We start from the raw sequence: 25,253 nt of genomic DNA, 5'->3' as shown, positions 1-25,253 counted from the left end.
GCCCTGGTCACACAAGAGTTGTGCAAGGCAGGTCAGTCATTTGCAGAAGGAGCTGAGAAGTGCCCCTCTCCCCAAGATAGACCCAGTCCACTCCCATTATGCTATACCCCATGGGAGCCATTTTCTGACAGGTGTCAGTAGCACTCACAATTTGAAATGTGCCCTCTGGTCCAAAAAAGGTTGGTGACTCCTGCCTTCAATGAAGAGGTGAAAGAGGGCAGCACCTGAGCAAAGAGGTTCAGCAGATCCTTGAACTACATGGGGAGCAAGGAGAACTATTGGCCTAACATTTAAAAGTTTTTAAATGCATGTAAATAAGCAGGAAATAAAAACGGCAGAGAGATGGGTACTGTCTCTTATGGTTTTGGGTACAACAAATGATGCATCCATTTTCTAGCCAGTTTGCTACACATACAATGACCAACCCAGAAACGGACACAGAAAAAGGGATGAAGAAACTGAAGTAGTAGTCAACATTAACAGTAAGGATTAGGAGAAAGCACTGGTTTCCCCATAGATTTTTTGCTGTGAGGATAATCTTAGGAATCACATTACTTCACGATGCTGCTTCAGCAGCTATATTTATTTTTTTATTCAATTTTTATTTATACATTATCCCCTAATTGTAAACATTCCATAAATGGATGATACGAGGAGGGCATTGGATAGGGGAGAACATACTTTCCTCGTCCTCCTGGATCTCTCAGTGGCTTTCGATACCGTTGACCACGGTATCCTGTTAAATCGTTTGGAGGGATCGGGAATAGGAGGCACTGTTTTACGGTGGTTCCGTTCCTATCTCTCCAACAGATATCAACGGGTAGCGTTGGGGGATGAAGTTTCAGACCCTTGGCCCCTTAATTGTGGTGTGCCACAGGGTTCTATCCTCGCCCCCATGCTATTCAACATTTATATGAAACCGCTGGGAGTCATCATCAGGAGTTTTGGGCTGCAGTGTCACCAATATGCGGATGACACGCAGCTCTATCTCTCATTTAGATCTTCACCAGAGTTGGCTGTGGAAACCTTGTCCAATTGCCTGGAGTCCGTAAGTGGATGGATGGGAGAGAACAGGCTGAAGCTGAACCCCGACAAGACCGAGGTGTTACTGGTGGGGGATAAGAAAATGTTGGAAAATTTAGACCTGGTCCTTAATGGGGTGAGATTGGCCCTAAAGGACCAGGTCCGCAGCCTGGGGGTCATTTTGGACTCCCAGCTGTCCATGAAGGCCCAGGTCTCTGCAGTAAGCCGGGCAGCCTGGTACCAACTTCATCTAGTACAGAGGCTGCGATCCTACCTTCCTTTACATCTGCTTCCACGAGTGATACATGCCCTGGTCGCCTCTTGATTAGACTACTGTAATGCGCTCTACGTGGGGTTACCCTTGAAGACGGTCCGGAAACTACAGAATGCGGCGGCATGCTTAATAAAGCAGAGCCGTCGCCGGGACCATGTCACCCCAGTGTTGATTGAGCTACACTGGTTGCCAGTTGTATACCGGGCCCAATTCAAGGTGTTGGTACTAACCTTTAAAACCCTATACGGTTTCGGCTCAGCTTATCTGAAGGAACACCTCCAGTATCACCAAACGTGCCGCCAAACAAGATCAGCCTCACAGGACCTTCTCTTGGTCCCACCGGTAAAAGCAGCTAGGCTGGTGCAGACCAGAGAGAGGGCTTTTTCGATCATGGCCCCCACCCTCTGGAACTTGCTTCCTTTTGACCTTCGACATGCCTCCTCCCTGATGGCTTTTCGCTGAGCCTTAAAGACCTGGCTATTCAGGCAGGCCTATGGGATTTCTGGGGGTGGGTTAGGTTATTATGCTGTATTATTGAAGGATGGCTTAGATAAACTGATGTTAATATTATGATTGTTGTATGCTTATGTTTTATATTGTATTTTATATTGTGTAAGTTGCCCAGAGTGTCCGTTAAGTCGGACAGATGGGCGACTAACAAATAAAATTTTATTATTATTATTATTATTATTATAAACTATTACTTCATATGAACTTCATTTCCACACACTGATGCAGAGGTTGCAAACCTGTGGCCCTCTAGTTGTCTAACTATAATTCCCATAATCCCTGACACTGACTGGGGCTGATAGGAATTAAGAGCCCAACGACAGCTTGGCTGAGCCAAGACCTATAAAATCCACAGAAATCATGCATATAATGGTGGAGGAGTGGAGCAAGAGTTGCCAATGGCTTGGTTAGTAACTACTCATAGAGGAAGATAGGCAAATTGCTTGGCTGCTGGAAAAAACAAGTCAGCTGAGATCAAAAGATTTGGTCTGGTTTTTAGACTCGGTCCTGGGGCACAAGCAGAATTCCTACTGTATTTGCATATATTAAAATAAGGCTGAAAAGCACTCGTAGCAAGAGGCCATTTTAATTAACACTTATAAAGTTATGAAAAAGTTGAAGGGTGTTTTTTTTTTTTGCTATTTAAAACCAGCTGTAAAAGATGCCTTGGGGTAAAGGGTAAGATGCACAAAAACTCAAGTGCTGTCAGAAAGATGTTTGCTTTATAAGGGCTTGAGTCAGATGCCTTACAACAAGGCAATGCTCATAGGCGTTAAGTGTATGTTTTCTAAAAAATCTTAGCCCTAACAGGGACTAGAATTACTACATTTGGGGAAACACAATGATGTCAGGTGAGGAGGTGCAGCCCTATCTGCATCAAAAAAAAATCTCGCTAGTTCAGCAGGTCCCCGATGAGCAATGCAATAGGGAATGGTTGTGTGGAGAGAAGCTACTTCCACACACAGACCTCACTTGCTGCATTAGACATAAGTGTGTAGCACCAGTAATAGATCAACAATAAACCGGTGAGAGAAAGGTGAAAAAGCTAATAGCCATAAGAACATATCGGCGCTTCTCCCACCCACCTCTCTGGCCCACAGTAAGAAGGAAGAGCCATGGAACAATGCTTCAACCGATGGTAGAAGAAAAAAAGCCACATTTCTTTACACAAAAAGAGTAGGGGGGGTAGGGGGAATAGGCCATCTTAATTCAACTGCTAAAGAAGCACATTCTGTAACAAGAGGAAACATCTGTTTTATGCATATCCTCTGTCATAACTGATAACACATCTTATGTTCTGGTTAAGAAAACATGACAAAGGAAAAAGTATGAGGATAAGCGGTAAGACTCAGCCATCTACTAGGCAGCATCCCAGCAGATGGAGCATTCCTCAAAACAACGTGGATGCTGTATCCCAAGGTTTTTGGGTGTGTGATATGTTATAGTTGGCTATTTCTATTTGCAGGGGGGATTGGGATTGTTCTAAAGAACACCCTGTAGGTTGGGATTCATTATTAATTTGTACAGCATATTTTGCATGCAAAGTGCCATAGAATCATCATAACATCTGGCTGAGGCCAATTGTTATTTATTTTACAGATGAGGCACAAACAGCACATTTTTAAAGGAATTGTTTCTGGGTGTCAATTTTTTTTCTCTTTCAAATAACTTGCAAGTGAAAGCCTCTCTACCATGTACAAAGACCTGACATTTGGATTGAGGTGGAAGTGGTCCAAACTAAAAAACAAACAAACGGGGGAGTGAATAAGCTTTGCAAATGCATTTACATAAGTTACTTGCCTGGCAAAATTCTTACTAGCCTGTCCACCCACCCGTATACATGAATTAAAAACCGACTTAAAATTAAAAACTACTGCTTATGATTCATGCCCTGCTGTAGAGGAATTCTTATGGAAAAAAGAATTAAGATACAGAGAATCAGACATCACAGTATACCAAGAGATTTTGTTAAAGAAGTTTTTTCAGAAACACTGGTGGTTTGTAATAACCCTGAAAATTATTGTCTAATGTGCTCCTACTTTCTGTTTCTAGTCAATTTCACTAAAATTTCATACCTCTTGTCAGTGTTTCAGTGGCTTCTAATCTGAATGTGTGCTTTTGGTTCATTGATTAAATTTTATGTGTACGTTTGGATTCACTGGGTGTCCAAAAGCTAGAACTGGGTGTCCATTTGGACGCAAAACTATTACTTAAAAAATGCCTTGGGCACTAAGTCTCAAAGTGGTGCCTTTCCCAAGGCCACCAGAAAGTTCATGACAAAGCAGAGATGTGTTAAATCTGTATCTCACCCTAAGGCAAAGACTCACAATGGGAAACAAGTTTTAAAGACAGGTAGAAACTATAAAATATGTTTTAATAATGAGATGGAATAATTGAGATTCTCATTTCAGAGATGGGAAACAGGATGAGGGAATGACACACCCAAGGACTGCTACTTGAAGTCATGGCTCGGCTAAGATTTGAGCACATGGCCAATGCCAACATCCAATTTAACTGGGCCAAAATGACTGCATTTAGGAATTTCCCAAGAGCACACATTGGTCAATTCTCATTTATCAGCCATGCAAACTGTTTCCCTATGAAAAGCTAGAGAGATTAAGAATTTTGTTAAAAAATTGATGAAATTTTGTTGTAAGGAAATAAGATTGGTAGTATGAATTAACTTGTGTCAGAATTTGCCCATGATACTAAGGTTAGGGACATAGGAGGAATCCATTTTAAACAGCATCGGATCACCTCTTGCTTTAATTCCTGCTTATGTCCAACCACTTGTGCATTTTTTTCAGCCAACTAATTATATGAAAAAAAATTATACCGGGGTTCCCAAACTGTGGTTCATGGACCACCAGTTGTCCACAAGCTTCATTCAGGTGGTCCATGGCAGGTCTGCATTAAATATTCACATTGATTTCTAATTGTGTTTCTTTTAGTTCTTATATTGTATTTTATTCTATGGAATGAAAATTGTAATACAATAAAATACAATACAAGAAATAAAAGAAGCAATGCAATTAAAAAACATGCACAGGCATTACAGCTGCTACAACTGGTAGAAAAATGATTAAGTGGTCCACCAAGACCATCAACAATTTTCAAGTGGGCCATGGGGAAAAAAGTTTTGGAACTTTTTCATATGGATAAAAGGGTTAAGTCTCATGTGGTACTATATCTCAGGGGCATCATTTTCTAATTATTAGTACATAAATATTTTTACACATTTATATGCATTGTTGTATTTCTCTTTTTATGTGCTGGCTACTTTAGGAAACCTGGAACATATATATGTATGTAGGTATACGTACGTACGTACGTACGTGTGTGTGTGTGTGTGTGTGTGACAGAGAGAGAGAGAAAAGCTTTCTCATCTGAGATCAAGTGAGACAAGAATTAGAAAAACCTCTGTGCAGATAAGCTCAACGATGAGATTTTCAGAAAATACCATCCCATATTCAACACATATATAATATGTTCTTCAGCTTGAGCCTACTGCAATAACTCACACAAAGCAAAAGTGTCCTCTCACAAGGGCATAATTAGCCCCCTCAAAAAGGCACCAGGACTTGGCTCCTGCTATGGTGTGGGCTCAGCAGCTGCCATACCTTACTACATAAACATTTGCTTTTGTTGTTACTGTGATGAAGAGGTATCATGGTGACTGACTGCTGCACTACATAGAATCCTTACCAGCACAATGCTGGGTTCACCATCCTATAGCAAGCACTTGTGGCTGGTGGTCATGTTTGGGTGTGCTGCCAGGAAGCATTATGATTTAGCTGCTGTGGAAGAAACCACTGTTTACATGGCTGTACCAAAAGCAGATCTGTATGATTGGGAAATATATGTGGACATCCAAGTCCTCAAATATTTACTTTGCAAGCAAACAAATAAGGCAGATATCCCGCCACTCTGCATCTGAAAGGATGTAAAGACCTCCACTACCATTACTTTCAGGGAAGGCAAAGAGGCTGCTTGTTGCCAGCATGCAGGACCAACAGACTAGTATTTGGATATGCAAGGAGATATCGAAAAGGAAAGAAAGTAAAATGTGTCAAATAGTTCTGGTCTGCAACATCTGAGGATCTAAACAAGAGTAGCCAAGAGAGAGGGAGAAAACTAGAAAGCTTTGAATACAAGGAATTCTGATGACAGTAATGTGTAGGAGGGGATGGGGTGGTAACACAAGAAGCTTGTAGTGCAGGAGGTGATTACAGACACGATGAAAGGAGAGGAATGTGCACACAGCCTGGAAATTCCAGAAAGCCGAGGGGAACTCACCTGGCAGTTTGGGCCAATCTTTCCAGTGTGCAAACAAGAACTTCTCCATCATTTTTCAGGCTTTCAGAGTGCTTCTCATTTGAAGTTATCTGCAATCAAAAGAAAAGTTCTCAAAGGTTTAGAAAGACATTCTTCTCTATCAGGTGTGGAGAAACAACTTGGTTAAGTGGAACTCAACATTAACAACCCAAACAGCCAATTATCCTGGCACAATGGGAGAACAACCGCCTTCCTCTTACTCCACCAGTCTTAGAATCCATGACAGTGTGTCTTTGAAATGTTGCTGCTCTGGCCACAGCATAGCCACCAATGCCATTTGGAAGAGTAATATGACAGCAGAATTCAAACCTAAAATTCTAGTATGTTTTCAAGGCCAGATTAAGGTAGTTGGGAGTCTGGTGCAGTTTCCAAAACAGGACACTCCTTCCCTCCAAGAAGAACACATGAATAAGGTACCATAAAATAACTATTGTGGTATGGTAAAAACCAACAAATTTATTGTGACATATGTTTTCATAGACTCCAAAAATAGCCCTGAGCCTGTGAAGCTTCACAACTCTGAGCAAAACACAAACAAAAACATTTTGCCAAACTTGATAAACAGAAAGAAGATATGAGGAGAGACTGAAAGAACTGGGCATGTTTAGCCTGGAGGAAAGAAGACTGAGGGGAGATATGATAGCACTCTTCAAGTACATGAAAGGTTGTCACATAGAGGAGGACAGGGATCTCTTCTCGATCGTCCCAGAGTGCAGGACACGGAATAATGGGCTCAAGTTGCAGGAAGCCAGATTTCATTTGAACATCAGAAAAAACTTCCTAACTGTTAGAGCCATATGACAATGGAACCAATTACCTAGAGAGGTAGTGGGCTCTCCGACACTGGAGGCCTTCAAGAGGCAGCTGGACAGCCATCTGTCGGGAATGCTTTGATTTGGATTCCTGCATTGCGCAGGGGGTTGGACTTGATGGCCTTGTAGGCCCCTTCCAACTCTACTATTCTATGATACTCTTAGCATGTGCAGTTTCATATTCACTTAACTGATCATTGTCTTTGTTCACTTGAGCCAGTCACCAACTCTCAGCCTAACCTACCTCACATAGCTGTTGTGAAGATACAGAAGCAGGTATAAAATGACTGCAAAAGAGGACTGCAGCTGCAATCCAAACCACACTTACGTGGAAGAAAGTCCCATTGAACCCAATGGAGCTTACTTCTGAGTAAACATGTATTGGCTTGCAGCCTTAGTGCTTGTATCACAGGTTCCTTTAACCAGAGTGATGCATCTTTGTACTATAAAGGCCATGTCTTACTCCCCCCCTGCAAATTAATACAGCTCCAAGACTTCAACCAATCTCCATATGGCCTGATTACTTTCCCACTCCTGTTCCACTGAGCTTGAATTCAACTGAGTTCCAGGGAAATGTGCACAAGCGATTGATCTTAACCCTATAGTCACTGTGCATGGGGAATTGCAGAAAGCAGAATGATCTGCTTTCATGTTTAAAACTATATATTTATTTACTTTTTACTATTTTTACAGGTAAAATAGTAAGAAAAAGCATAGAGTCAGTATTTGTCCTAATTGCTCAGTAAAAAAATAAAATAAAACCTGTTTACGCTTTCCACTGTTCTGGCTCACTGACAAAACCACTGAGATACCCAACAGGATTTTTAAATATTATAGAACAATTCTTATTTTAGTACAGTAGGGACCCACTGATACGGCAGGTTAAGTTCCAGACCCCTGCTGTAAAGTGGAACTCATTGAATAAAATGGCGCGCAATGCCCGAAAACCACCGTAAAAGCGGAACAAGCACCGTATGAGTGGGGCTTTAGTCTAATTGTGTCTAATTGAGACTGCTGTATTAGCGAATCGATGTAAAGCGAAGTGCCGTAAAGCGGGGCTCTACTGTAATAATAATTGACTTCTGACTAGATATGCATACTATTATACTGTAAATTAACTATAGAATGAATTCTTCATGAGGGCCTGGACTTCAGCTCATCATGCACAGCAGGAGACATGCCTAATAGTCTTTGCAAAGTTTTCACAACTCGCATTTACCATTTTGGGGTGGGGGCTCTGTATCTGCATTTAAATTGTGTAGTAGTTTTTGAACTTCTAGGGAGTACTTGATCTCACACAAAGCCACCATAGGGAAGATGGTTGCTAGAAAAAAAGGAAGGATAAACTATGGAGTTTCCAATGACTATAAAATGAGACAGAAATAGGAAAGAAAAGTACACTAGAGATGAAGGGAAAACAGCAGTTCTTTAGGACTCCAGGGATTCCTATAACATGGTGTCCAAACAATTTCCTCATCAATCACAGCTCTCACTCACTGGTGAAAAACACTGGAAAGCAGGAGTGGCTGGGCTGGCTCATCTCATAGAAATGACGGGCAGAGCAATCCAAATGCCGAGAAGCCGGCGGAGTTGGGGCTGGTGGAGGAGGAGGTGGTGGAAAGCTCCACATGATCCTCCTCCCGCTTGGGAGCTGCTGACCTGGCTGAATGCTGACTCCGTTGGGAGCTGCGTGCACAAGCCAGCCAGGAAGTGCAGGCTCCAACAAACAGGCATCACAGAGAGTAAGCGCTCCTTGTAGGACATAAAGGAAATAATTAACAATATTTTACTGTGCTGGCCTTTTAGCCGGCAGAGTTTGCAGGGGGATCAGGACCCAGGGGAGGGCTCTAACCATAGAACAAAAGAGAAAAGTTGTGTTTTTTTTTTACTTCAGTGACATTCAACAAAACTGAATATTGGAAGATTCAGGACAGACAAAAGTAAGTACTTCTTCATACAGTGTGTTTTATTTATTTATTATTTAATTTGTATCCCGCCCTTCCTCCCAGCAGGAGCCCAGTGTTGTTAAACTATGGAATTTGCTCCCATAAGGGGCTGTGATGGCCATCAACTTGGATGGTTTTAAAAGATTAGACAATTCATGGAGGATAAGGCTATCAATGGCTACTAGCCATGATGGCTACGTTTACTGTCAGAGGCAGTATTTATTTATTATTTGATTTATATCCCGCCCTTCCTCCCAGCAGGAGCCCAGTGTGGCAAACAAAATCACTAAAAACACTTTAAAACATCATAAAAACAGACCTTAAAATACATTAAAACAACTTTAAAAACATTTTTTAAAAAGCTTTAAAGACATATTTTAAAAAAGGGTTAAAAACATACTGTTTTTTAAAAAACATTTTAAAGAAACATATTAAAAAGCAATTCCAACGGTATGTCTCTTATTAGCAGTTGCTGGGAATCACAGGTGGGGAGAGTACGATTTCTCTCAGGTCCTGCTTTTAGGCTTCCCATAGGCATCTGGTTGGCCACTGTGAGAACAAGATGCTGGACTAGATATATGTTCTTAAGCTGCCTCTGTGGTTATTTCATGTTCTGCTTAGTTTTCAGACGAAAGCATGTTTTAATATGTGCCTCAACAAGTATTGCATTTGTGCAGCTTTTTATTTTACACTGCACATAAACTGGTAACATCATTTCACCAGCAAAACTGGAAGGGATTCCAAGACTTTTCCCTTACTTATATCATGTGATTGTTATGAGGTTATAAACACATTTTACTGCAATTTAATAAGAAATTCAAAACAACTTTCTTTACGAAGCCAATAGCATATATTACAGCTTTCTTCTGTTTAATACAATTAAACAAAGATGAGTTCTAAAGAAAATCATTGATATGTAAATATGCTAGTTACTCAAATATAGCATAAATGTGCAGGTGAAACAGCATTTTAGTAAGAAAATACATTTCACATACAGTGAAACAAAAAAACTTGAACAGTTCTTTGTTATTGTTCTTATAGTCTGTGTGATGTTATTTATCTGCTAGTTTTTGTCTGATTTAATTATTAGGAGAAGATTAATAAGAAAGATTAGCCTGCATTCTAATTTTAAAAGGATGATGAGGGCCAAGGCTTATGCATCCATAGTACTGAATTAGGCCCCTCCCCCATTAGTCACAACTTGAAGTTTTCATTACAAGGCCTTTCAAAACCAATTAACCTGACAAATGAATTACTTTCATGCTTTTGAAAGGGATGGTTTCCTCCTCTCCTGCCCCACTGCAACTTCAATTAAGTTAGAAGTTTGCTTTCTGGTTAGGAAAACTGTGTGTTACTTGCAAGCTACTGCAAAAGACTGAATGCAAAACAGGAGCTTTTTCAACACAGAGCTTATGGTTTTGCTTGGTCGAAATAAAACTGCAACCCACTTTTAACTGCACTTTAGAGCAACTATAACTTCAAATGTCATGTGAAATTAGATGGACTTAACTAAGGGAAAATTTCCACAGGTCACTGAAGTCAGACACATAAATAATGCAGATAGCACTTCCAATATTGTATACATTCCTTGGATTGACTGATTGATGGTGCTTTGTCAAAATTTGGACAGATTCAGTTTCAGTAGCTTGTAGTAACTCTATTGGTATGCCATCTGTTCCTGGTGATTTGTTTCTTCCAAGTATTTTAAGAGCAGCTTTCACCTCACATTCTAAAATTTCTGGTTCTTCATCATATGGTTCCTCCGTGAATGAATCTGTCATCTTTGCATCTCTTTTATATAATTTATTTCTTCCATCTTCCTTTTATTTCATCTTGGTCAGTCAGTGTGTTCCCCTGTTGATTATTCAGCATCCTTACTCTTGGATTAATTTCCCTTTAATTTCTCTAATCTTTTGGAATAGGGCTCTTATTCCCCTTTTTGTCGTCCTTTTCTATTTCTATACAATAACTATTGTAATAGTTCTCTTTGTCCCTACGTATTAGTCGCTGTATTGTTGCATTAGGGTTCTAACAGTGTTTCTATCTCCTTTTGCTTTTGCTTTCCTTCTCTCTTTAACCATTTTAACAGTTTCCTTAGTCATCCATTGAGGCCTTTCTCTCTTTTTAACTAGAGCTACTGTATTTTTGCATTCTTCCCTGATAATTTCTCCTACTTCACTCCATTGTTCTTCTAGTTCTCTGTCAACTAAATTTAAAGCCTCAAATCTGTTCCTTATTTGATCTTTATATTCTTCTGGGATGTTATTTAAATTGTATTTTGGCATTATGATTGCTTTGTTGTTGTTCTTTAGCTTTACTCTGATTTTCTATATGACCAGTTCATGATCTGTACTGCAGTCTGCTCCTGGTCTTGCTTTTGGAGAAAGTATGGCACTTCTCCATCTTCTGCTACCAATTATATAATCAATTTGATTCCTATATTGACTAGTTGGTGAAGTCCATGTGTACAGTTGTTGAAAACTAAACAATGGCCCACAGACTGGAGGCGTTTCATATACATCCCAATTCCAAAGAAAGGGGCTCCCAGGGAATGCAGTAATTATCGAACTATTGCCTTAATATCCCATACAAGTAAAATAATGCTCAAGATTCTACAACTAAGGCTCTTATCATATGGAGCAAGAAATGCCAGACGTCCAAGCTGGTTTTAGAAAGGGAAGAGGCACCAGAGATCATATTGCAAACATACGTTGGATAATGGAACAGACCAAGGAATTTCAGAAGGAAATCACCCTGTGCTTTATAGATTACAACAAAGCCTTTGATTGTGTACATCATGAAAAACTATGGAATGCTTTAAAAGAAATGGAGGTGCCACAGGATCTGATTGTCCTGATGCGCAACCTATACTCTGGACAAGAGGCTACTGTAAGGACAGAATATGGAGAAACCAAATGGTTCCTAATCGGAAAGAGACAGGGGTGTATTTTATCACCCTATTTGTTTAATCGCTATGCAGGACATATACGGAAAGCGGGACTGGACCAAGATGAAGGAGGTGTGAAAATTGGAGGGAGAAATATAAATAATTTAAGATATTCAACCATACTACTAGCAGAAACCAGTAATGATTTGAAACGAATGCTGATGAAAGTTCAAGAGAAAAGCACAAAAGCAGGACTACAGCTGAACGTCAAAAAGACTAAAGTAATGACAACAGAAGATTTATGTAACTTTAAAGTTGACAATGAGGACATTCAACTTGTCAAGGATTATTAATACCTTGGCACAGTCATTAACCAAAATGGAGGCAATAGTCAAGAAATCAGAAGAAGGCTAGGACTGGGGAGGGCAGCTTTGAGAGAACTAGAAAAGGTCCTCAAATGCAAAGATGTTTCACTGGACACTAAAGTCAGGATCATTCAGACCGTGGTATTCCCGATCTCTATGTATGGATGTGAAAGTTGGACAGTGAAAAAAGTGGATAAAAGAAAAATCAACATCTGAAATGTGGAGTTGGAGGAGAGCTTTGAGCATACCACGGACTGCAAAAAAGACAGTCAAATAGAACAAATTAAACCAGAACTGTCACTAGAAACTAAAATGATGAAACTGAGGTTATCATACTTTGGACATGATTCACTAGAAAGGACAATAATGCTGGGAAAAACAGAAGGGAGTAGAAAAAGAGGAAGGCCAAAGAAGAGATTGATTGATTCCATAAAGGAAGACACAGACCTGAACTTACAAGATCTGAACAGGGTGATTCACGACAGATGCTATTGGAGGTCGCTGATTCATAGGGTCACCATGTCGTAATTGACTTGAAGGCACATAACAACAATACCCCTCCCTTTAGCAAAAAGAGCTTTCAGAGTGTCTTTTGTTAATTTATTTCTAAGTATGGAAGTCCTAAAAATGTTGTTTCTTTGAAAATTGAGGACACTTTCCTAAGGGTTTTTAAATTCTACATATTTCTGGAATTATATCACACAAACTCAGATATGCTTTCTTTTGTATTCTTAACAGGGCCACATTTTTGTTTTGTTTTTGTTTTGCATGACAATGGAAGTGAAATTATGGCTTAGCGGGACTGTGTGAACATATAGGGTCCCCAAGAGGAGTTCACAGCCACTTTGCTCCTCCCAGTCTCCCGTGATTGACTGAGGTTTGGCTTAGCATATTGTCCAAACCTGGGCTTGTGGTTAAGCTTTCTCCTTGCTAACCATGAGCTGTAGCCAAGGAAAATATGGTGATAAAGAACAGACTTAAGTACCGTTATGTGCCTGTCCATGAAAACAGAAAAACACTTACATTTGATAATTTTAATTTAATGGATATATTTTCAGATATAATTACGATTAAAAATGCCTGTTTCCTATCTTATGCCACTCCAATACCATTTCAGATCTCTACTTAGTTCTTCCCAATTTGCTTTAGTGACTAAAATACATTCTTAGCATTAACCAAATATACAATGGTGCACACTCCTGAGTCCTTATATGGATCAACCCTACCCAGAAAGAATGTGAAACTGGTCTCTAATAATAAGGAAGGCAACCACTTTCTTATTAAGCATTTCAGCTTCTCTTTGGAAAGCATACATAACGCATATTAAAACATATTTTCATCTGGAAAAAAAGCCTTGTACACTCAAAACAGTCAAGAAAGAATGCAAAACTCCATCAAGATTCCATTTGCAGATGTAACAAAAGGTAAGAGGTACCCGTGTAAGCGAAGGCTCAACCCTGACCTGTTTTCAAATCCAGAGTTCAGTATTGGACCATGCAAAGTAATCATAAAGTGTCTCATGAAGCATGTCCAAAGTGCCTTTCCTGCACCAATGAATACAAAAAACGGAGCCCCCTTTAAATATGTGTTTGTTAGGGTCAGAGTGCAATTTTAATATCAGTGCTTATTATCAGTTGGTATGGTTTGTGGGCAGGCTTGAGTCCCAGTGTGAAGATCTACCTCCTTACTTCTTGGAAAGACTTCTGATATGTAACATCTTATATGGAAAGACAAGATGCAGTGTGTGTATGGCAAGAACAAAGCAAGTTAAACAAGTTCAGTTGAAATTGCCAATTGCTGACTCATACAAACAAGTCTAGGCAATGACGATGGGCCATTTAAACCAGAACCAAGTACTTAAGAGTATTCCAGGTGTTCTTTGGCATGTATCATTATAGACATATATTCTCAGACAGATTATGAAGATTTGTAACATACAGATCAACAAATACATGTTAGAACAAGCAGATGATCTTCAGCAAGGAAAATAAAAGAGTAAAAGCCTAGACAGAAGAGCTTACATTTCAAACACTGAACTTATTTTCTCTTATTTATGAGAGGACTTATATTTTAAGGAGTTCAAAGTAATTTACACTTGTAACTTGGCAAAGCACGCACTGCCTGAAAGCAACTCCTTCAATACACTAGACATTTTCATTTGACCTCAGAATCTACTGTTTTCTGTTTCTAAAATCTCTACTGAGTATTCAAAATAAATAAATACATTCAAAATAAATAATAATAATAATAATTTTATTTGTTAGTCACCTATCTGTCCGACTATACAGACACTCTAGGCGACTTACAACAACAATTAAAATACAATATACAATATACAATAAATAAAATACAAATTACAATATACAATACAACTGATATCAAAACATCTGATTAGTACAGCAATCTAATCCATCCCGAAATTATAGGCCTGCCTGAAGAGCCAGGTCTTTAAAGCTCTATGGAAACCCATCAGGGAGGAAGCATGTCAAAGATCATAAGGGAGAGAGTTCCAGAGAGTGGGGGCCACCACCGAGAACGCCCTTTCCCTGGTCCGCACCAGCCTAGCTTTTTGACTGGTGGGACCGAGAGGAGGTCCTGTATGGCTGATCTTGTGAGGCGGCTTAGTTGATGATACTGGAGGCGGTCCTTCAGATAAACTGGGCCGAAACCTTATAGGGTTTTAAAGGTCAACACCAACACCTTGAATTGAGCCCGGTAAACCACTGGTAACCAGTGTAGGTCTACTAACACTGGGGTAATATGGCCCGGCGACGGCTATGCTTAATCAAGCGTGCCGCCGCATTCTGTACCAGCTGCAGTTTCCAGACTGTTTTCAAGGGTTAACCCTGTGATGTTCCTCTATTAGTGTATATATGGTAAGTGCTGTTTGTATAGGAGATACATGGTAAGTGGAATGAAAGAGGAAGGGGGAGTGAATGGGCAGTAGAATGTTGGATGATTGGCTGAATGTTTAAAATGGCTGACAGTATAAATGGAAGGATGTCAGGTAAATCTGGGTGATGAAAGTGAGTGGGTTGTTTTGGTGGGTTTTGAGAGGAGATTGTGTGGAGAGTTGGTGGATGTGAGGAGAGGGTGGAGTTCGGATTAATACTAAGACCAGTACCTCAGGAATAGATGTAACCATATGCTTAAGTGCCTTTTAAAGAAATCTTGTTATCTTTGTTATTCAATAAATACTTTTGGTTTACTAAAGGCCTGATCCTTGGCTGGGGTTTCACAGACCAGAAAGGAGGGTAAGGTAAATACCAAGGCTGAAGGATAACGAATGGTGGCAGCGGGGAAGGGAAGAATAACACCACAAGCAGTCTGAGTAAATCAAAGGGATTGGGACAGCTTAAGCACGCAGTCACAGAGGTAACCTAATTGAGGGAGACTCAGGCCGAGTCTCTGGGACTACTGGTTATAGGACGTGACTGGTGGTGCTGCCTAGCAGGGGGATCTGTTGAGATCTGTGCTACAGCGGGGAGAGAAACCATAAAAAAGGACAGTCTGGACTGGTGGAGTCCCTGGTGGTGCCTAGAGACAGGCAGTAACCACGAGCAGGTAGGAACCTGACAGGGGGAGCCAGGGAAGGGCGTCACAAACCCCACGTAGAGTGCATTACAGTAGTCCAAGCGAGAGGAGACCAGAGCATGTATCACTTGCGGGAGCAGATGTGCAGGAAGGTAGGGTCGTAGCCTCTGTATCAGATGTAATTGATACCAAGCTGCCCGGCTCACTGCTGAAACCTGAGCCTCCATGGACAGCTGGGAGTCAAGAATGACCCCTAGGCTGTGGACCTGGTCCTTCAGGGGCAATCTTACCCCATTTAGGACCAAGTCGATGTTTCCCAACCTTCTCTTGTCACCCACAAGCAACACCTCATTCTTGTCGGGGTTAAGCTTCAGCCTGTTCTCGCCCATCCATCCACTTACAGACTCCAGGCACTTGGACATGGTTTCCACAGCCAACTCTGGTGAGGACTTAAAGGAGAGATAGAGCTGAGTGTCATTGGCATATTGATGACACTGCAGCCCAAAACTCCTGATGATAGCTCCCAGCGGCTTCACATAGATGTTGAATAGCATGGGGGAGAGGATAGAACCCTGTGGCACTCCACAATTAAGACGCCAAGGGTCTGAGACCTCATCCCCCACTGCCACCCGTTGGTACCTACCTGAGAGATAGGAACGGAACCACTGTAAAACAGTGCCCCCCATTCCCAATCCCTCTAGGCGATTTAACAGGATACTGTGGTCAAAATCACCATTCAGTAAATACTTTTAATATTTTCAGTGGATTGTATAATTAAAGGACAGTGATACATGAGTGTATGCATATATTTCCATATTTTATATATACATATATTATGCATAAACACACACACACATCTACTGGAACCAGTGTGGCAGTAAAGAGTGCAAACTAGGACTGGAGACACCTGAGTTCAAATTCCCACTCAACCATGAAGCTCACCAAGTCACCTTGGGCCAGGCTTCATATTTTAGCTTAACCTATCTTACAGGATTGTGTGAGGATAAAAGTGTGTATGTATGTTTGTGTGTCATATACAGCATCCTGAAATTCTTGGGGGACGGGTGGGATAACAAATGCAACTCTCTCTCAGAAACTCATGCTTTTTATAATGAAATCTCTTTTTTCTTTTTAGAGAAATTTACATTCTTATACACTAAAAAAAGGAGAAATTGTATCAGAAATGTTCAAGCTTAATACTGTTGATATCGAATGTCATTTATATGCTCTGGGCACAACTATTATCACTAAAAGTTATATTAGAATGCTATGCCAGTGTGGCATAGTGGTTAGAGTGTTGGGCTATGACCTGGGAGACCAGGGTCCGAATCCCCACACAGCCATGAAGCTCACTGGGTGACCTTGGGCTGGTCACTGCCTCTCAGGAAGGCAATGGTAACCCCCCTCTGAATACCACTTACCATGAAAACCCTATTCATAGGGTCGCCATAAGTTGGAATCGACTTGAAGGCAGACCATAAAAAAAAAAAAACCTGTTAAAAATATTCTGGGGCTCCCTTCTTCTTCTTGAAAATCTAGCTATAAATAGATCCTAGTCTCATTAAGCAAAATGTTAATGTAATGAAATAAGGGCTTGGCCTCTTCTCAAACTCTCACAACAGCAGCAGCAATAATTTGGGTGTCCTTGCCCTTAGGTGCCCTGTGCTCCCTATTGCAGGCATAAATAGAGTAAAGTGTATATTTAGAAATGATGTGAAAAAAAATGAAGAACAAATAGAGAAAAATGAACATTGCTGGTCAGTTAGCACTGGGTTAAAATAACTGGTTTGCACATACCTGTAACTTGTACCTAAGGAGTTGCATGTGCATAAGTCAAGCCTTCTGAGGCTTTTGGAGTACTCAAGGGCTGTCATGATGCTGGGGTTCATCCTTTGTGCATGCAGCATGAGGAAGGCTCATGTTCCCTGTCCTACCATGAAGTTCCTACCATGAAGAATGAGAATTATGGACAGCATTCCCTACCTTGTGAACAGCTGGCTGGAATGCATGACTGCACTGAAAACTACATGAAGATCAACAATTACTGAGAAGTATTTCTTTGTGGCCCCTGTGTAGCCCTACAAATAAGATAAGATAAAGAGAATACCAACTAATGGTGGGTGGAAAAGAGGCTAACTTTAAACCTTCAAGAACAGTATGTCCAACTACTACATATTCTTTCCTCTGTATGTCAGTTTCATAATGATGCATGAAGCCTTTCACAGTGAAACAGGTTGCATATATTGCACTTTTTCTGAAACCAAATCTCAGCTACATTCAATGAAGCTTTCTTCCTTGTTGAATGAGACTTGATATGCACACTTAGAGAAAAGGAAAAAATCCAGGGAACAATTGCCTGGTTCATCTATAAAGCTGTAACAAGAACAGGTTGCTTACCAAAATAAATCAAAACAGAAAGCAGAAAGGTAGATATAAGCGAAATGTGAAGAATGCAATAAAAACAAAGAAATTTTTTATAAAGCAAGTCCAAAACTTTAACTTCCCCAAAACCTCAAGACTGCCTGACTTGCTTGAACAATCTCAATCCCAAAGGTTCCTCAAATCGTTCAACAAATCCCAAGACTGCATGCTTTTCCTTATGGCACCAATCCCAAGATTACAAATTCTTACCAAAATGTCCCTGGTTGATTACATTTGTCAGAAGACAGACAGCGGGAGTGTGACCCTGTTCGTTCTCCTTGTCCTCTCTGCAGCTTTTGATACTGTTGACTACTAAATTCTCCTGGACCAGCTTCATTAGGTGGGGATTATAGGCAACATATTACAGTGGTTTTGCTCCTATCTTTAGGGCCATTTTCAGAGAAAAGTAATTGGAGATGACTGTTCAGCGCAATGATAGTTATGCTGTGCCATCCCACAGGAATCCATATTGTCTCTCATGCTATTGAACATCTATATGAAAATGTTGAGGGCTGTTGAGATTTGGGATAAAGTGTCACCAATATGTGGATGATGCCCAGCGCTCTCTCTGTACCATCTGAATCAGGAGAGACTATGATGGGCTGGATGTGGGCCAATAAAGTGTTGCTAGTCCTGAAAAGACAGAGATTGTATATGTTTTGAGTTCTTAAATCTGAGAGATGAGGATATTATGCATTCTGGATTCTCCTGGAAGGACCAGGTGCATAACTTGCAAGGTACTCCTGGAATTAACATTGTCACTGGAGACCCAGGTGGCCTCAGTGGCTAGGAGAGCTTTCTCCTGCTATAGCTGGTACACCAGCTATGGCCCCATTTGGACAGAGATGACTTGGCCCCTGTTCTCCATGCTCTGGCAACCTCCAGGATGGACTGTTGAAATGCACTATACATGGGGTGTCCTTGAAGACAGTCCCAAAACTTCCAACTGATCCAGATTATTGGCCAGGGTGACATCTAGAATACATATAACCTCTGTGCTAAACTATCAACACTGATTGCCAATTTATTTCCTGTTATGCATTAGCAGAGAATTTAACTAAGATGCAGTAGAGATAAGCTAAGTGTGCTCTGTGATTTACCTGAAAAGAGCAGGCTTTTATCCTGCATTCAAATCACTGAAACTTTAGACTTGGTAAAATAAGAAAAGCTACTTTATTTATAGAAATACATAGTTGATAGGAAAGGTATAACTAGTTCTAACCAACTAAATTGGAAGTGCAATGACCGGGATTAGTCCTTTGCCCCATGCTAGAAGAGAGGAAAAAGACAAAATGTCTCTCTCCCTTGGCTGGATGGAGAATGAGAATGAGTTTGGAGGTGAGGTCAGCTCCCTGAGAGTATCAGTTTGCAATGGAAGGAAGACAGGTAGTGGAGCATCAGGTAGCCTAGCCAGCAGGAGGACTCTTTCTCTATCTCCCCTCAGGCACGCAAAGAGAACCAAATAGGAATTCCTCTTGCCACACTTCCAACATTTCCAATTCCCAAATATCTGAAATACCACTTTCATTCCTGAAGACCATCCCAGGTATTAAGATTGATCAGAGGAGGCCCTCTTGGTCGTTCTGCCATTCTCAAAGGTTTGAGGAGTGGCTGTCTGGTAGAGAGCTTTCTCTGTGGTAGCCCCCAAATTTTGGAACTCCTCCACACATGTGTCTTATGTCTTCATTTTTTAGCCTTTCTTGAATGTTGAATATACACCTCTTTGTCCTGGCCTTTGATAGTTGGAAAGTATTTTTATAACTTACCTGAAGTTGTAGTGTACTCTGGTGATGGGTGCTTGGTTTTGTTATATTTTAAATTGTATTGCTTCAGATGTAAACCACCCTAGGACCTTAAGGTGAAGGATGGGTAAGAAATCTAATAAAAGATGATGATGATGCCACAGTATATTGATATTAAGAGGCAGATAGTGGATCTGACAATGATGGGGGACCAGAGGCATGCCAGCCTTCATAAGTCATTTAAGCCCTGGAATGTTCACACAAGCAACACTCAGATGGACTTTAGGCCTTGTAAGGAAGGGGGAACACACTTGGTGCTCCAGGGCCCAGAACTGTGAAGCACAGAAATAGCCAATCCAAGGTGTGGCATCAGAAGAGTTGCTTTGGAAAACATTTAACATTAACTTTCCTATTTAATTATATGGGGCAAACACTATGAGATGTGCATTTATTAACATGGAATGGGTGCAGGCCAGGGAGTGCAACCAATCAGATCGCCGGCATGTGTCAATGGCATTTTGCATGGTATTACATATGCAGCAAACATACTATGTAGGATGCAAATTTATCCTCAGAGTAGTGGATAAAAAGTTTGGACTAGAAATCTATCCATACCTGTCTGTCTGTCTGTCTGTCTGTCTGTCTGTCTATCTATCTAGTACAAATTTGAAGACTCTTCCCCTGCTGACACCCATCCTACCTCCCCCACCCCCAAACTTTCCCAGTTCTAATCAGTGACTGACAAGAGCGTATGTGAACATAGGAAAGGGAGTTTCTTGGCTTTTATCAGTCCCGGCTCTGGTAAGTTATGTGTGTGTGGGTGTACAAATTCCAGCAGCTGTCCCAACATAATGCCTTTTTTCTACTCTCTTGAATCATTGTTTGAGGCACAAGCAATTGTAAATAGCAGATTTAATTGCCAAAATTGCAGAAACAAAGAGACATGAAGACTAAATGATGTAAAACAGCAACTCTTATCATGATGAGAAAAAACACTGCTCTCTCTTTCCCATTTATCTATGGGGGGAGGGGCAGAATCTGTGGCCCTCCAGATGCTGTTGAACTACAACTTCCATAATCCATGATCATTGGCCATGCTGACTAGGGCTGATGGGAGTTCCAACAACATCTTACTGTTGTATCTTGGACTGTTCTTCAACCTTGGGTCCCCAGATGTCATCAGACTACATCTCCGATCAGCCTCAGCCAGCTTATTCAATGGCCAAGGGTAATGGGAGTTGCAATCCAACAACATCTGGGGACCCAAGGTTGAAGAACAGGAATCTAGAGAGAGAGATCAAGTGCCTGAAAATATTATAGGCAGCAAGAAGAAAAGATAAAAACCCAACAAATAAGAAGTGGCAAAAACCATCAAGAAAAACAGCCATGGATTGTCTTTTGTTATATTAAGGACCAGGGAGAGTAACGCCTAATTTTGCTTAAGGAAACAGCCGCCACCATCACAGATAAGTGTCTGCTAATCTGGTAAGCAGTAAGAGAGGGTGGTGTCACTTCTTTTTACCTTTACAAAAGGGCCCCTTCTTCTTTTGGCACATCACCATTCTTAAAAGGGCTTACAGAGTCTTAGGAAATAGGAAGAAGCATTCCTTTTATCTTTTTCAAAGGCTTTGCTTCTCCTCCTTAGAACGAGGCGCAGGAGTCCTGGTGCAGGAGGAAATCCTCGTACACCAGTGGTGCTCTGGAAAACAAAAGCACTGTGTTTTTGTTGGGCTGTGACCCATAGGCATTACTGTCTCTAGTTGTTTTCCATAAAGCCTGCAAGTTTGGAGAAGTAACTGTTATCTCCTGGCCTGAGAGTGAGCAGACATCCAAGGCCAGCGGTTGTCATGGTAACGTGAGATAGCAACTGGGAAAGTTCTAACAGAGTCTGTAAGTTGAGTCTTCTGTATTATTGCCTCTGAACTGAGAGGTTGTCTTCTGTGTCATGTCTTTGAACTGAGAACTTCTCTCCTGGGGGGGGAGCAACTCTACATGTAATCTTAAAGCCTTAAGCCATAATGTCTTGTAGTAAAGACACTTAACCTGATCTAATGTCTCTGTGATGTTTCTTGCTCAACTTAACTCCAACGTAACGTATGCTGTTTCACGCAACAACGCACACACATCAACAGTTTTTGCCCCCAGGGAGCACAGGGCAGCAGGAGACCCTCCTCACCAGTGCTGCCCTAGAGAGCAAAAAACAATGCTGCATGTGTATTTCTACCTCCTCCTGAGTGTCTGCTGAGTCTGCTCGCCTGCTGTGTGTGTGTATTTGTATGTGAGCAGACTTTTGTATGTGCCCCACTTTCCTGAATGTGTGTATACGTAAGCTATATGTCTTTCCTCCCTTCTGCCGAATGTATGTATGAATGTTTGTACTAAATGAACATACGTGTGTGTGTGTGTGTGTGTGTGTGACTGTATGCAATGGGCCAGGTTGGCATGCAATTGTTAATGTGACTGAATCAAAAAAGGTTGGCCACCCCTGATCTAGGGCATGAGGCACATTTTGCTAGAGGTGTGTCAGCTGAAGCTCCTCTTTAACAGAGATAGCCTGACCTTAGTTGGACCCATACTGGTAAGACACACATCAGACTTCTGCAACATATTGTACATGAGAATGTCTTTGAAGACTACTTTGAAACTTCAGTTGACACAGAATGTGGCAGCTAGATTAATCACCAGGTCTAGTCAACTGAAACATCTATCACCAGTGCCGAAAGTATTCCACTGCCTTTATATTCATTTTAGACCATAATGAAAGGTGATGATTTTAATCTTTGAAAACCCATATAGCTTGCAATTAGGGTATCTTCTTCCATATGAAGTGCTCCTGTGCTGAAACTGGCATCAGAAGCCCTTCTCATGTGTACTGCCTTCAGAAATGAGGCAGGTGGAAACCGGGTTTATGGCCTTTTTGGTGGTGGTGCCCTGCTTATGAAAACAGAAATTCTACTTACCATGAATGTTGGCAGTGAAGGACATTCTCTTGTAGGGATGATGCCTCCCACTGGATTGACAGGCAGGATCCAGATTCCTTTTCCTCCTCTCCAGGGGAAGGAGTCATCCTACCCTCCAGCCTGACTAGCAGAGCAGGAACAACTCCTTGATTCCATCGCAATGAAACATACAATGCCCCTGGGCATTAGAGACAGAAAGAATCTGAGGAAAAACACCTCAGAAAAGAAAAAAACAGGACATCCAACCAGAGCATCACTGTAGGTATAATGAGACAGTACAGTGAAATAAGGCAACCTAAATACGCTAACTGTAAGACAGAGGCAGAAGCCCTAAGATCCTCCCCTGCCCCAAATCAATAGTGGTTTAGTAGAGGATCAGCAGAGGAAGGTGATGTAGGCAGAATGTTCTCCACTGCCAAAATCAAATAGAAATTTACAGTAAATAGAATTTCCTTTTTTGCCTGCTGGCCGTGGAGGACATTGTAGGAATGTATTAGAGCAAAGGACCCATTCTTCCCCAATAGTACCATGACAAAAAAGCCTTCCAGGTGGTGCAATATATTTTGTTCATGGATGTGCACCTAGAAGACAGCAAAGTGTCGAAGACCTTCCCTGAGAACCCCCCAGGTGGCTAGCCAGAGCTGATCAGCTGTCAGTTCTCCAGCCTGGGATGTACAATGGCCCCCTGAAGCAACAGATATGGATACATTGGAGTTCCTCACTGACATGTGAACAAAACTGGGAAACCATGGATGATGAGCCACCAGGATCACCTCCATCTGCTCTGGATAATCCTCTGCAAGGTCTGTTGAATCAGGCCTAAGGGGGAAAAGGCATACAGTAGCCCTGTTGGCCAAACTACCTCCCACATATCCATCCCACAGGCTGCAGCATATAGAAGACAGGACAGAAAAATAGGTAACTGGGCATTCTCCAATGGGGTGAACATATCTTCCATTGGCTGCCCAAAACTATTGGTGATCTGAAAGATTAGTGGATTCAACTACCACTTTGCTTCTTCTATAGCAGTCAAACTGAGCCAACCCACCATGACCTTCTCTAAACCCTCCAGATATTTGGCCTTCAGAGATAACTGATTGATTTCTGCCCAACAAAGAAGATTGTAAGCCTTGGAGTTGAGGGCCGCTTGTTTGCATATGCTTTCACGGAGACGTTGTTGGTGCACAAAAACAAGTGAGAACTCCTGACCTCTGACACAAAGGCTTTCAGCCCCAGGCGAATTGCCTGAAGTTTCAAAACACTGATGGCTCAGTTGTGACTCCTCTGTTGTTCATGTCCCTTTCACCACTCTGAGACCCAGATGGGCTCCCGCAGCCATAAAGACTCACATCTGTGGTCAACACCACACTCACCCATTCTGTGAGCCTCCAAGGAGACAACCACCATAGCAGATGGCCAGGAACAGGAAGCAGGAGCTTGTGATGAGTCACTATTTGGCCTTGAAGACACAGCAAGGATATCAAATCCATTCGAGCCTATGACTTTACTTGCAGAACAGCACTAGTGATCTTTCCCACTCTCTCCAGTGCTAGAGATATCTGAAACAGATATGCACTCCCAGATGAATGAGGGTTTGAGATGGAATCAGTGAGCTCTTTCCCTCATTCACAATAAATCCCAAGCATCTGAGACAAGCTAAGATGCCTTCAATATCCCTAACACAAGCACTCCATGGTGGGCTTCAAACAAGAATGTCATCTAGATATGAATGCAGACAAACACCCCTTATCCAGAGGAAGGCCACCAATGCCACTAGTATCATGGTGAAGACCCTCAGTACCAAAGAGAGGCTGATACTGGTAGTGTGTCCTGTCATAGCTAAACCTGAGAACATGACAATGGGCCTTCATAACGGGGATATGGAGGTAAGCCTCAGAGAAGCCAACTGATGTTATCTCCTCGCCTTTTCTTAGTGCTGCTATAATTGACCTCAGAATCCTCATCTTGAACCGCCTCTTGACTACCCAGGTGTTGAGCCACTTGAGATTGAGAATGGCCCAGATGTCTCCATTCATTTTTGGCACTAAGAAAAAGATGGAATAGATCACCAGTCTCCTCTGTGAGGGAGGAACCTCCTCTACAGCCTGAATATTCACCAGATGTTTTATGGCATGTAGATATTTTATGCTTGTCCAGATTTCAAGACTGAGGAATGGGAACAAAAAGATTGTCCAGGGAATAGCTGTGTGTCACCATGTCTAACATCCACTTGTCTGAGGTCACCTCCTCCACAGGAGGGAAAACTGCAACAGGTAAACCCCCATGGGACCCAGGAAGAGAGCTGGAGAGTCATGGAGAAAGGGACTTTTTTGAACTCTTGGAGAACTTGTAGGAGGGAGAGGGACATCCTGCCCTGGTAGGAGGGTGCCCATCCCCTGAGCCTTGCTGTCCCCCATGTGGTTATAGGAGGAGAATCCCCTAGG

General features: G+C 41.6%; 1 protein-coding gene across 6 annotated transcripts in view; it reads right to left on the bottom strand.

The window, feature by feature from the left end:
• The window catches only part of ULK4 (unc-51 like kinase 4), a 447,010-nt gene that overhangs the window by 3,268 nt on the left and 418,489 nt on the right, over nt 1-25,253 (bottom strand). For all 6 annotated transcript variants that reach the window (XM_061587596.1, XM_061587594.1, XM_061587592.1 and 3 more), the window contains exon 36: nt 6,104-6,192. In XM_061587596.1, the coding sequence (XP_061443580.1) occupies nt 6,104-6,192 (89 nt within the window). The remainder of the gene's footprint in view (nt 1-6,103; nt 6,193-25,253) is intronic.

The sequence above is a fragment of the Rhineura floridana genome, chromosome 10 (genome assembly GCF_030035675.1).
Source record: "Rhineura floridana isolate rRhiFlo1 chromosome 10, rRhiFlo1.hap2, whole genome shotgun sequence".
Lineage (NCBI taxonomy): Eukaryota > Metazoa > Chordata > Lepidosauria > Squamata > Rhineuridae > Rhineura > Rhineura floridana.
The sequence above is the reverse complement of the archived record's forward strand: the minus strand, read 5'-3'. Positions and strand labels throughout refer to the sequence as shown.